Here is a 13,699-nt window from a genome sequence, read left to right on the forward strand (position 1 = left end):
GCTGTCATATATAATTCCTTTTCCTTGAGTCCCACTGTTCAGTGTAAAGGAAGAAACATGAAGAATTGATTAGTTAACCTTTATGAGAGGCGATCGTTAGTCTTTACTGCCTTGATCTCTCTTTGAAGATTGAATCTTTGTAGAGAAGAAATGCTTGCAACTTTATGGAAGTCATTTTTTACAGGCCTTTAGAATCAAGTTTACTGAATTATGAAACAGACAGAAAAGAAAAACATGTACAAAGTAGAGTAATATATAAAGGTTACCAAGTGAAGTTTTTGGAGCAAGGAGTCCTAACTCCTAGGGGATTTTTGTCACTACATAAGTTAGATGCAAATGAATATAGCTGACCCCAATAAGTTCATGGATATTTTTTGAAGTTGCATCAACATCAGCTAAACGACAACAGAGCTAAATGGCAAAGAGAGTTCAACGAGTAAGAAGAAAACGACATTAAGTTGTTTTGGTGAAAGAAATAAAGCAGCAAGGGAAACAGCAGAGTTCTGTTTAATGAAAACGCACTGTCAACACGTGCGAGGTTGTGAAGCAAAGAAGGTCACATGCAAGGCCAGGTATCAAGAAATGATTGGTCACTGCTTGAAGCCGTTGCACAATGGAGTTTGTTAGGAAATTAGTTAGTGAGTTAGTTTTCCCGCATTTTTTTTTTTTTGCTTTCCTAAAGTGTTGTATATAAACAAAGCAGTTAATTATTTTTGTACATACTCTCATAATTACTCAGTGATATTCAATTATACAATTCTCTTAGATTCAAAGAGCTTTTCATTGTTGTTCTTCTAGAAAGTTCATTTCTTTACATGGTAACAAAGCTTTCTTGCTGATTCATGGCTTCTAGTTCTACAAATGATGTGTCCAATTCCAATTCCAAACAATCTGCTCCTTCATTTGGTACAACAATGGCTGATGAGTCTGCTAACAATCCTTATTTTCTACCAGCGACTGAGAGTCCTAGAATTGTTCTTACATCGCAGCCATTAACTGGACCAGAAAATTACATGAGTTGGGTGAGATCAATGTTTTTGGCTTTGAGTGCCAGAAACAAGTTTGGTTTTGTGAATGGTTCAATTCCAGAGCCAGAATCGTCTTCACCATTGCTCAACACCATAGTCTTTTCATGGCTGACCAATTCTCTCAGCATGGATCTCAAGGTAAGTGTTATGTATATCAACACCGCCAAAGATTTGTGGATTGACCTCAGAGATAGGCTTTCACAAGGCAACACTCCAAGATTGCTCGAGTTGCAAAAGGAAATCTCTCATCTTTCACAGGGATCACTCATGGTGAGTTCTTATTTCACCAAATTCAAAACACTTTGGGATGAATTCATCAATTACCAACCTTTTACTATGTGCACTTGTGCTTGTACTTGTAGATCTAAGTCTTCTCAATTGGATGCTCAGCATAAAGAACATGTGTTTCGTTTTTTGATGGGATTGAATGATAGCTATGGGAATATTAAAATACGGGTGTGTCGGTTCGGTTTCGGTCGGTTTTCTACATGTTGGACAACCGAAACCGAAATTTTCGGTTGGTGAAATTCTCAACCGAAACCGACCGAAATAGTTGAAAAACCATCGGTTTCGGTTGGATTTCGGTTTCGGTCGATTTTGGTTGTTTTTTCAGTTTCCTCTTCATTTATTTTCCAAGAAATCAAACAAAGAAAAAAAAACCCAGAATAGAGAGGAAGTTGAGAAAATAAACAAACTCAGAATATAAACAACCAAGTACATGGGTTTTTTCACAACCCTAACTTTATTTGCACATAAAAATTGAAAAAATAGCATTGATTTAGTATTAAACAAACCCATAATTGAAGATCTAAAAAAAAAAAAACCCAGAATTGAAGATCTAAAAAAAAAAAAAAACAAATCTAGAATATAAAAAAGAGAGATGAAATTATGGAGAATGTCGAACCTTGCATGGTTAGGAACCAACAAGGCTGGCCGGCGTGGCTCATGTATGTTGCCGGCGACACCATCAAAGACTGGACTCCTTATCGGGCCAACACATTTGAAGAGGAGAAAAAAAACCAACAAGAAAGAGAGAAGAACATGGGTGGTTTTGAAATGAGAGAAACAAAATCAAGTAAAAGATTGGGGAGGGGGTCGGCGCTGAGGAGAAGAGAAAGGAATAAAATGCTCTATTTCCAGGTGAGAGAGAAAAAATGGTTAGAGAGAAAAGAAAGGAGGAGGGGCGGCTAGAAAGAAAAGGGCAGAACAAGAAAATGGATGCTAGGGTTTTTAACTTTTAATGGTTTTTGAAAAACCTAAAAACTTTTAATGGTTTTAAAAAACCTAAAAATCTCAAAAAGGCTTCCCCGAAGGCTCGAACCATAAAACACTTAATGTGTACAGCCTCATCATACCACTAAGCTACAAACTCCAACGTGACAGAGTATTACATAAATATATATATATATATATCGGTTCGGTTCGGTTGATTCAGTGCATTAAAATTTGCAACCGAAAACCGAACTGAAATTTTCGGTTTTATTATATAAAAAACCGAAACCGAACCGAAATTTTTGCATCAGTTCGGTCGGTTTGAAGCGGTTTTTTCGGTTCTTCGGTTTTTTGCACACCCCTAGGGAATATTATTGGTCAGATCTTGTTAATTGAACCATTTCCCTCTATTAGCAAGGTTTGTTCTTTGATTTTACAAGAAGAAAAGAGGAGCATAGGTCATGGTGTTAACATGGTTTATTCTATTGAAGCTACTGCAATGTATGCTAATAACAAAAGAGGTCATCAAGGTCAAAATCAGGGTTTTCATGGTGGAAAAGGAGGGAATTATAAAAAGGAAAAGCCAATTTGCACATATTGTGGTCTTACTAGTCATATAGCAGACAAATGTTATAAACTTCATGGTTATCCCCTAGGGTACAAGCCTAAAGGAGGTAACAAAGCTTTGGCTAGTCAAGTTTTAGCTATTTTGCCATTTGCTAATTTTGGGAATTTGGGTGGTTTTACTTCAGCTAACCCTAATTGTTTCCAAAACAATGGTGCCTTTTCTAGTGCTTTCCAAAACAATGGCATGCTTCCTGGTGCTAGTTCTCAAGTTGAGATTGGATATGCACCATAGAATCCTTTTGCCACTCAATTTGTTGGTTCTTCAGCACAGGCTCCTTCACAAGCTTCTCTGTCACAATGCCTTATTTCACAAGTTCAATGTGAGCAACTCATTACTCTTTTGAAAGATATTTCAGCATCAGCATCAGGTGTTGGTACTTAACCTTCTCATCATGCTACTTCTGTGATGGCTCCTGCTTCACCCATTCAGCCAGCTTCATTTGTTGCTTCTTCTGCTTCATCCTTTCCATCCAATTTCTCACGTAATCCATTCTGGATTCCTCCTAACATGACACATTTTATTTTTTTTTGCTCATCTTGTTGATAGATATGCCTATAAATCACATGATTGGTTTATAGACATTGGTGCTAAAGACCATATGGTACATTTAGTCACTCAACTTACCACTATTACTTCAATTTTCCATTCTTGCGTTTACTTGCCAAATGGGGAACAAGCTTTAGTAACACACATAGGCATTGTGCAAATTTCTTCCACTTTAACACTCACTAATGTCTTATGTGTGCCCTCTTTCAGTTTCAATCTGATATCTGTAAGAAAACTCACAAAAAATCATTGTTGTTGTCTCATTTTTCTTGGTAATTGTTGTTTTATCCAGGACCTCGCTTAATGGAGCACGATTGGTCAGGGTAAAGAATGCAAAGGACTCTACTTGCTGCAAGATTTGGCTTCACACATTGCTTTAACTGTCAACACTGGCCACTCTTCTTCTTCAGACTTGTAGCACAGTAGACTAGGCCATCTTTCCTTTTCAAAACTTGCTTTGTTGAATAAAATTGTAGTTTATGATGTTTCAAATAAGACACATTGTTGTGATGTATGTCATTTTTCTAAGCAAAAGAGACTTTCCTTTTCTCCTAGCACACATATCTCATAAACCTTTTGAGCTTGTACATTGTGATCTATGGGGTCCCTTTTCTACTAATACTATTGATGGTTTCAAGTATTTTCTAACTATAGTGGATGATTTCACTCGTTGTACTTGGGTTTATTTGCTTAAGAACAAATCTGACACTCAATTCTTGATTCTTGAATTTGCCAATATGGTTCATACTCAATTTGAAACTAAAATCAAGACTATCAGAAGTGATATTGGAATTGAATTTTATCTAAAGGAATTTTTTCACTCTAGTGGCATTTTGTATTAGTTGTCATGTGTTGATACTCCTCAACAAAATGCCATTGTTGAAAGGAAGCATCAACACATTTTCAATGTTGCAAGAGCCTTAATGTTTCAATCTAAAATTCTTTTGTGTTTTTGGGATGACTGTATCTTAACTGCAGTGTACCTCTTCTGAGAATTTACATAACAAAAGTCCTTATGAACTTCTTTTCAATTCATCACCTTCTTATGACCATCTTAGATTTTTTGGATGTTTGTGTTTTATTTCCACATTATTCCATTTACATCTCTAGAGATGTTGTTTTCTATAAGCATATTTTCCCTTATGCTACATCTTACAACACATCCACTTCTTATCTTGATTCCTTTTTTTTTTTTTTTTTCCTCATTGTACTCCTTATGAGACTACTATTCCTATTATTCCATCCATTACTCCTAGTTATACCACTGACTCTACCTTAGTTCCTTCTTCTAGTACAACTGTACCTATTTCTCTTATACTCCACGTACCTTTGCAGACCCTATTTTTATTTCTGATTCTGTAGATTCTACATTACCTACCTCCACTCCTCTTTCCACTTTTGATTCAATTGATCTTCCTTCACATTCACCTGTACCTTATAATTTTGATTTACCTGTTTTAAGGAGGTCAACCAAGCCTCATCACCCTCCTGCCTATCTTTCAGACTATGCTGGTAAATCTGTTAGTACAAAACCTGCTTCTCGTTTGCCTTATGACATTTTAGAGAATTTGAGTTACTCTCATTTAGGACCTACCTTCCATTCTTTTGTTATGGTTGTGACTGCTTCTCTAGCAGAACTTACTTCCTTTCATCAAACAGTTCAATTGCTTGAATGGAGGGCTGCAATGGACAAGGAAATAGCTGCTTTGGAGCTCAATAATACCTAGACTCTAACTTCTCTGCCACCAGGTAAATCTCCCATTGGATGCAAATGGGTATACAAGATTAAATATAACTCTGATGACACTGTTGAGAGATACAAAGCCAAATTGGTAGCCAAGGGTTTTACTCAAAAACATGGTTTGGATTATTCTGAAACCTTCTCTCTTATTGCCAAATCTGTTTCAATTAGAATTGTGTTGTCTTTGGCTGCTATGGAAGGGTGGTTTCTTCACCAAATGGATGTGAATAATGCATTTCTGCATGGTGATTTGGTTGAGGATGTGTATATGTGTTTACCACCTGACTTTCACTGCAAAGGGGAGCATCTGGTATGCAAGCTTAACAAGAGTTTTTATGGTCTTAAATAGGCATCAAGGCAATGGTTTGAAAAATTTTCCTTAACAATTCTGTAGATAGGGTTCATATAGTCTAAATTTGACTATTCTTTGTTTACTCATACACAAGGCTTTTCTTTTACTGTACTTTTAGTTTATGTAGATGACATATTGCCCACTAGTAATAACCCTGCTTGTGTTGATAGTTTGAAGAAGTTACTTGATGACAAGTTTGGTTTGAAGGACCTTGGTTCATTGAGATATCTTCTAGGCCTTGAATTGGCTAGAACAGATGAAGGTATTAGCCTAAATGAAAGGAAATATGCCTTAGAAATTTTGAAGGACACAGGTTTTCTTGGTTCCAAACCAACTAAGTTATCTATGGAGCAAAGTTTAAGACTTTCCAAGTATGAAGGGAAGCCTCTTGCAGATCCTAGTAAGTACAGAAGTTGATTGGAAGACTCTTGTATCTTACTTTGACAAGACCTGACATCACCTATGCTATGCATAGATTGAGTCAATTTTTATCTCAACTTAGAGAGCCTCACTTAATTGTAGCCAATAGAGTTCTACAATACATCAAAGGTTCACCAGGAAAGGGAATTTTCTTTCCTAGTAACTCAGAACTCCACATTAAGTCCTTTTGTGATGCAAATTGGGCAGGTTGCCCTGATACAAGGAGGTCTTTGACAAGTTTTGCAGTCTTTTTAGGAGAAGCTTTAATTTCTTGGAGATCAAAGAACCAAGGTGTTGTCTCAAGATCATCAGCAGAGGCTGAATACAGAGCCATGGCAAGTGTGGCAAGTGAAATCACTTGGGTACTTCAACTGCTCAAGGACTTGAAGATAGAACACCCTAAGCAAGCTATGTTGTTCTGTGACAATCAAGCAACACTCTATATAGCTGCATATCCTGTCTTCCATGACATACAAAACATATTGAAGTGGATTGTCATTTGGTAAGGGACAAGATTATGGAAGGGATGATTATAAAATTTCACATAGCTATTGATTCACAAGTGGCAGACATATTTACTAAAGCTTTGGGAATTTCATCTTTCACAAGGCTTTCAGGCAGATTGGGCTTAAGAGATATTTTCACTCCAAGATAGTCAAAAGGCTCCTTCCTCAGTTCAAGTCTCAGAACTTAAAGTTTAGGACTTGAGGGGGAGTGTTGAAGTTGCATCAACATCATCTAAACGACAACAGAAGCTAAACGGCAAAGAGAGTTCAAAGAGTAAGAAGAAAACGACATTAAGTTGTTTTGGTGAAAGAAATAAAGCAGCAAGGGAAACAGAAACGTTTTGTTTAATGAAAATGCACAATCAAGACGTGCGAGGTTGTGAAGCAAAGAAGGTCACATGCTAGGCTAGGTGTCAAGAAATGATTGGTCACTACTTGAAGCCATTGCATAGTGGAGTTTGTTAGGAAATTAGTTAGTGAGTTAGTTTTCCCACATTTTTTTTTTTTTGCTTTCCTAAAGTGTTGTATATAAACAAAGCAGTTAATTATTTTTGTACATACTCTCATAATCACTCAGTGATTCAGTTATACAATTCTCTCAGAGTCAGAGAGCTTTTCATTTTTGTTCTTCGGGAAAGTTCATTTCTTTTCAACATTAAAAGTAATCATGACTGTTTTACAATTTCAAGAATTCGAGAATGTAAAGTTATAAATAATGCTGAATGTGATATTTAGAAAAGACTAGATAATGCTATTAATCTGATTTTAAAAGAAATGTATACCTGGATTATGCAAAAATATGAGAAAGTATTGGAAAAAGGGAATTAAATTCTGTACAACTATTTCCATGAGAGTGAAAAATTCGCACTCCTTCCATATACATGAGAAGCATGGGTTACAAATTTGGACAAAGAAGTGATACATTGAGGTTGAGGTACAACTATTGCAAAGTTCTCCAGGTTACAAAGATTGCTGTGGTAAGATTTTGATTTGCAATATCAATTCACAATGTAATCTACAGTCCCATTTTTATTCAATTAAAACAGTAAGGTTGCATAAAGAGAATTTCATTCTTGCTTGAGCAAATCAATTGATCAACCTGAAAGTTTGCTTGTGTTTTGCTTGAGTCTCATTCAAGCAAGATAGTCAGATATTGTTTTTATAAAACATGATCTGGTGTGCAAGACGTGCACAATTTCTTGAATATATCATGGCACATCTTACTCATTAGGTAGGCAAGCCATTCTAGAAAATTATGCAGAGTCTCCTTGCTTCTAACCTTCCCTGGTTTGATCTTGATCTTGTTCTGGGCTTTGCATTCTTACGGCATATCCTTAAACTTTAATTAACTTCAAGATCCTAATTTTATTGAAACCAAAAGTTCTTTGCTTAACATTAGTGCTTGCATTGATATTTTGGAATTCATGTAGAAAAATTGTAGAGGTTTTGGAGTTCCATTGGTGAAGTCAATAAGTTGTGTACTGAGTTAGTAGGGTCTAGTTATAAAGGTTTTGTGAGTCTGTAAACTTATTCATTATAATGAATTGCCTTGTGGGGTTCAGTGTCTTAGAGTGGTTTTTTTTTTTTTTTTTCATCCATTGAGGAAGTTCTTTGGTTTTAAACTTTGTTACTAAATCTTTGTTTTTTTATCTTTATTTCTGTGATCAATTTGGCCCTGTATAGATTGTTTACTTATGCATAATATAAAAATATTTATTGATTAAGTTATAATTGGGTCTAAATAAGATTTTCAATGAGTTCATGTTCACTTAGTTGGTTTTACTATCCTGAGTGTGCTCCTCTAATCCTTGAATCCAGCTATCATGGATAAAGCGCAGCCCCTTAATGTCTTATTTTACTTGATGGTAGTACTTATGCTTATTGTTAGGTTCACATAAGACCATTCCCGAAATCTATAGATAAAAAGGTATGATTGTTTGTTGAAGACGGTTGGACTGAACCTTAAACTAGTGTAGGTGAGTGGTCTAAGGATGAGTGATGCGAAAGCAATTGGAACAGTAAAGGATTGAATGCTATTTTCATGTTTGTCTTGCAAGAGTTTGAAAAGAAATTTATGTGTGAGAAGAGTTAAGAGGTTTGGGATATCATTGAAACAACTCGTGAGGGAACTAAAACTGTAAAGAACTCAAAATTAAAAATGTTAACATCTAGGTTAGAAGAGATTAGGATGAAGCTTTTGTGAGTTCTGCAGCAAACTAAGTGACATAGTTAACTCAAGCTTTAACCTCGGAGAGTGAAACTTGATTTCAAGATAGCTAGGAAAGTCATGAGATCTCTCCCTGAGATTTTCCATCCCAAAGAAACTGTCATTGAGGAAGCAAGGATCTTGACATTGTTAAGATAGGAGATTATAGCTCACTTTTAAACCTATGACTTCTCCTTTCCTCAGCCTAAGAAAAACAAGGCCATTACCTTAAAAACAGTCAAGGAAGAAGAAAATGATACCTCAGATGATCAGTGGTTGAATGATGAGGACCTAGACCTATTTGCTAAGAAGTTCAGAAGGTTTTTCAAACCCAGGAAAAAAGATAAAAAAGAGCAAATAGCTACTTAGCCTTTTACTGCCTCCACTAAGAGTTGTGAAGAATCTAGTGAAGAGGAGGTTGATGATGAGGAAGGACTTTAGGTAGCCTATAATAATCCTTTCAAGGACTGTATTCAATAGAATAAAATCCCCAAGTTGTTGCATGAAAAGGAGGTCTTATTGATCGAATTGGATGAAGCAAAGAGGTTGATTGGAAATGACAAGGAAGGAAATGCCTCTTTTTGAGAAAACTAAGAAATATGGTGAGAAAATTGAAAACCCTAAATCTCTGCTAAAGAAGTTTTTGAGTGAAAAATTTGAATTAGTTGTTTTGCTCTCAGAAAACTAGCTATGATAAAAGTGGGTTAGGATACATTGGTGAGGGATTCTCTATCCCATCCATCTACAATCCCCCTCAGGGACTAAAGGAAGAATGTCCTTCCAAACCCTGTGTATAATTTAGTTTATCCTAAATTAAATGAAAAGGGGTCTGACAAACCAAGTTAATTCAGTTTAAAATCAAAGGAAGATCACTTTTGTCTTATGTTACATGGTCCACAGAAGGTCTTCGAAGTTTATGTATGATGCCTTGGTAGTGGAGGCTCTAGACACGTGAATAGTGATAAATCCTTGTTCATGACTGTACCACATGATGGTAGAGGAGACACTGCTTCCTTTGGTAAGTCACATGTCCTTGGCAAAGAAATTGTTGATGTTTCTGGTCTACTAGTCCTAAATGATGTGCTATGCATTGAGGGCCTTTAGTAAAACTTAATGAGCATCAATCAAATATATTATGAAGAGCTCATTGTACAATTCTGGTAAACTAAAAGGAATGTTCTGTTTATGATAAAAAGGAGAATACACAATTGGAGTTGGATAGAAAGTTTGGTAGGAACGAAGTACCTCATGGTTGATGTAGATGATTTCACTAGGTACACTTAGGTGGTCATGCTGAGAAAAAAAAATCAATGGTTTTCAACAAGCTAAGCCTTTGTGCAAAAAGCTCCAAAATGATACAGACAGAGCAATTTTTAGTGCTAGAAGTGATCATGGAAGAAAATTTAAAAATTCTAGTTTTGAACTATTTTGCATAGAGTCTGGGATCCAAAAAAAATTTTAAACTCCAATTACCCTATAATCAAAACGGAGTTCTAGAATGCAGAATTGGGTAATCCAAGAATGGTTGTGTCATAATACACAATAAGGATTTACCCTTTCACTTTTGGGGAAAAGCTATGAATACAACTTGTTATATTACTAATAGAGTTTGTGTAAAATTGACAAGATGCCTTATGAGTTGTGGAAAGAAAAGAAGTCCACGATTAGGTTTTAATGTCTTTTGAGGTAAGTGTTGTACTTGTATCCTAAGAGATAAGGAAAACTTAGCAAAGCTTGACTCTTAAGAGTGATGAAGAATTTTTCTAGAGTACGTCTCAAACGTTAGGACATATCAACTGTATAATTACTTAATTAGTGCATTCAAGTGGTGATGAAGTCAATAAATATAGCTACTGATGATGAGCTGCGAGATCCATCATAGGAAGATAGGCTGTGGTAAGCTTCTACAGCATAAAAATCTTGGCTGATGGCATACGAGCGTAATAAGTTTTAACGTATGTAGATTATATGTTATTTTAATGTGAAAATCTTATTTAGATCCCAAAGTTCTAAACAAAGAATTAATTAATTAACAAATAAATTGTTAATTAACTTTAGAGTTAATGATAAAGTAGATTTCACAACTACAATAGTTGTGAGTAAATGGTTTTGCCAAAGTGTTATTTTTTGATAATTTGATAGATGAGGAAGGGGGAGATTTGAATTGTAGATGTCTTTATTAGGAACACTGGCTGCCAATTGAGTTACAAGAATCTTGGTGGTTTTTAAAAATGGTTGGTTATCTATCTTTTTGAAGACATAGAAGTGAGACCTACATATCCTTGAGACAAATCCAAATTAGGTCATGTTTTTCTATGTGGAAAATAACATAATATGGTCACTTGCTCAAAACCGTTAACAATTGAATTATTCACTCCAAAAATGCATTACTTAAATGAGGGTATAAGACTGTATATGATTATATTAACATAACATACAACTTGATTTAATTGGCAAGTGAGCAGTATCTAGTAACATCATATCATATTATATGAAACTTATTATTGACCTACCGAGTCTTTACGCGCATGATAGGTTGATAGTAATTGATACAAAAGATGGCAAAATTACCTTAATTTCAACAAGGTTTAGAACCAAGATTCTTGAAGACCTCTTCCTTGTCTACCTCTTCGCAAAGGGGCGCCGTTGTCCCCTTTGCTATTTAAGATTATTTTACCTTTTAGGACAAAAAGGACCTTATAATGGAGAATGAGAGACTTGAACCTCAGGAGCTTGCTTGCATTGAGATAGAGAGAAGGGAAAGTAGAATAAAATTGACTGGAAACGCTAGGAATTATCAACAATTGAGTTACAAGGCTTTTAATTTTTAGAAATTATATTTGAACCTAGAAACCAATATCATAAGTCAAGAAGAAAGTCTTCCCATTAAAAATTTAAGGTCACAGATATGGATCTCAATATACTCTTTAGGGTTGCCTACATTTATTTATATTTATTTATTATTCTACTATATCCAAAATCATCCTTTTAGTGACTTTGTAAGACTTTTTTATTTTTTGAAAATCAACTAAAACTAGTTGTTTACTTGATTTGTTAGGGCACATTTGGTAGGAACAGAATTTACTATTCTTTTGTGATCATCGTTCAATTGTTTGGTTGCACTTCATTATAAGGAATAGCTATTTTTTGAAATGAGAAATAGCTAATTAACTATTCCCCATAGAAAGGTACGTATCAATTTTTTTTTTTTTTTTAAATCTCCAAAAACCATCATTAGCTACCAGATAAAATTTAGTATTTTGCCTTTGATATGAAAGAAATATTATGTGCTAGTTTGAAGGACACTTTAAAATTAAAACCAAATTAAAAAGAAGAAAAAGAAAAAAGTGGTTAAATGTCTCTCTTTCTCTTTTAATTATTTCAAGTAGTCAATTTTCAAAAATCTATCAAAATATTAATATATACTTGATAAATTATCGATTGTTTCAAAAACTTAAATTCTACGTTAATACTATGATAAATTACTGATTATTTTTTACTAAAAAAAAAAAAAAAAAAAAAAACAAATGCTGATTGTTTCAAAAGCTTATTAAATTACTAATTATTTTCTTGTGTTTAAAGGTAAACACCTCTCAAATCTCACATTAGAGAAAACACAAAGCTATTCAGAGACATCTAAAACGTGGTTAAGGTTTTTCTTTTTATACTCGAAGTAAAACACTTAACCCTACAAGTCATATGGGCTTGGGCTGCCTTTGAACTTTTCGCAGAATTTGCTGATCTACAATTCTCGTTTGATTGAGCCTAATTTTCAATCAATTGAGCCTTGCAGATTTACACTACAAATTTCTACAAAACACTTGATTCAAACTTACACTTAAACAGGCTTTGAGCAAGCGTAAATCTAGACTCATTGTTTTGATCATGGTTTGTCAACATATATAAAACAAAGTTCTAATACATTTAGTTCCTAAAGTATTAGAACCTAACAATTTTTACTAGCTTCTTTTCTACATAATTCTTTGAACTTTCTTTTAGTGTTCATTTTTGCTCTTTTTATTTTAATTTTTTTACTCCTTGGCCTAAATCTATGTCATCACTCCTTTTTATATGGAATATTACTTTGATATATAATCTAATTTTAAAATCAATCAATGACTAGAATATCTATGGTTACATTGGAATGCTAGCTCTATATTAAACAGAAATGCTAGCTGTATATGATTGGCGATCTCAAAAAAAAAAAAAAAAAAAGAATAAAAAAAAAGAGGAAGAGTTAGCAAGTGAGCAGTGTCCGCTGTCTAGTAGTAATATCATATTAATTACCCAAAAAATATAGTAATATTATATATTAAGAATAAGTTTAGAATGAGTTTTTTTTTTTTTTTGGTACTATTTATGGGTTCTATTGTACTATTCAGCTAATTTATAACTTTTTTTTTTCTATATTTTTAGCAAAAAATTTTCAATTTCAGTTAAATAAGTTGTTCTTAAATAGACCCTAAGAGACTTGTTATTGATTGATTGGAATAATTCAGCACATGATAGCTTGACTAAAATTGATAAAAGTATGGAAAAATTACCATAATCTAAGCATCTGAGTCAGAACAAAAATCACGAAAGAGTCGATTACTTTCTAAAATATAGAGAGCCATATTTTATTTTATTTTCAAATATCATATTTGAATTTAGAAACCTACGAAAGGGTTGATTAAATTCATAGTACTGAGCTTGCAGACTTGTCTTTCTCCAAGGAAAGGCACATGCCTCCCTTGCAATGAAAGAGTTGATTACTTTTTAGAACAAAGAGAACTGCAATTTATTTTATTTTCAAATATTATATTTAAATCTCCCATGAATGAGTTGATTTGATTCATATTAGCAGTGAACTTCATCAATTAGATCCATGACAAAGAAAAGAGTATTACGTACTTGTACTCCAAAAATAAGAACAAATTAAAAAAAAGAAAGGTGATAGTATATAATTTTTACTAGTTTCTTTTCTACATAATGCTTTGAACTGTTTTTAAGTGTTCATTTTTGCTCCTTTTTTTTTTCCTAATTTTTTTTTCTTTTATTTTTATTATTTTTCTATTTTT

General features: G+C 34.0%; 1 protein-coding gene across 1 annotated transcript; it reads left to right on the plus strand.

Annotated features, from left to right (window-relative positions):
• The first annotated feature begins 842 nt into the window (after positions 1-842).
• LOC112003573 (uncharacterized) lies at positions 843-3,099 on the plus strand. The gene is made up of 2 exons (XM_065772098.1): positions 843-1,298; positions 2,659-3,099. Exons 1-2 carry the CDS (start codon positions 843-845, stop codon positions 3,097-3,099), a joined length of 897 nt encoding a protein of 298 aa, XP_065628170.1.
• Positions 3,100-13,699: the final 10,600 nt, after the last annotated feature.

Source organism: Quercus suber, unplaced genomic scaffold, assembly GCF_002906115.3.
Source record: "Quercus suber isolate HL8 unplaced genomic scaffold, Cork oak 2.0 scaffold_53, whole genome shotgun sequence".
Lineage (NCBI taxonomy): Eukaryota > Viridiplantae > Streptophyta > Magnoliopsida > Fagales > Fagaceae > Quercus > Quercus suber.

Excerpts from the sequence above, each read along its gene's own strand:
- LOC112003573 (XM_065772098.1), top strand. The coding sequence starts at position 843 with ATGGCTTCTAGTTCTACAAATGATGTGTCCAATTCCAATTCCAAACAA. Across the intron at positions 1,299-2,658 it reads TTTCACAGGGATCACTCATG|GTTTGTTCTTTGATTTTACA; the intron begins GTGAGTTCTTAT and ends TCTATTAGCAAG.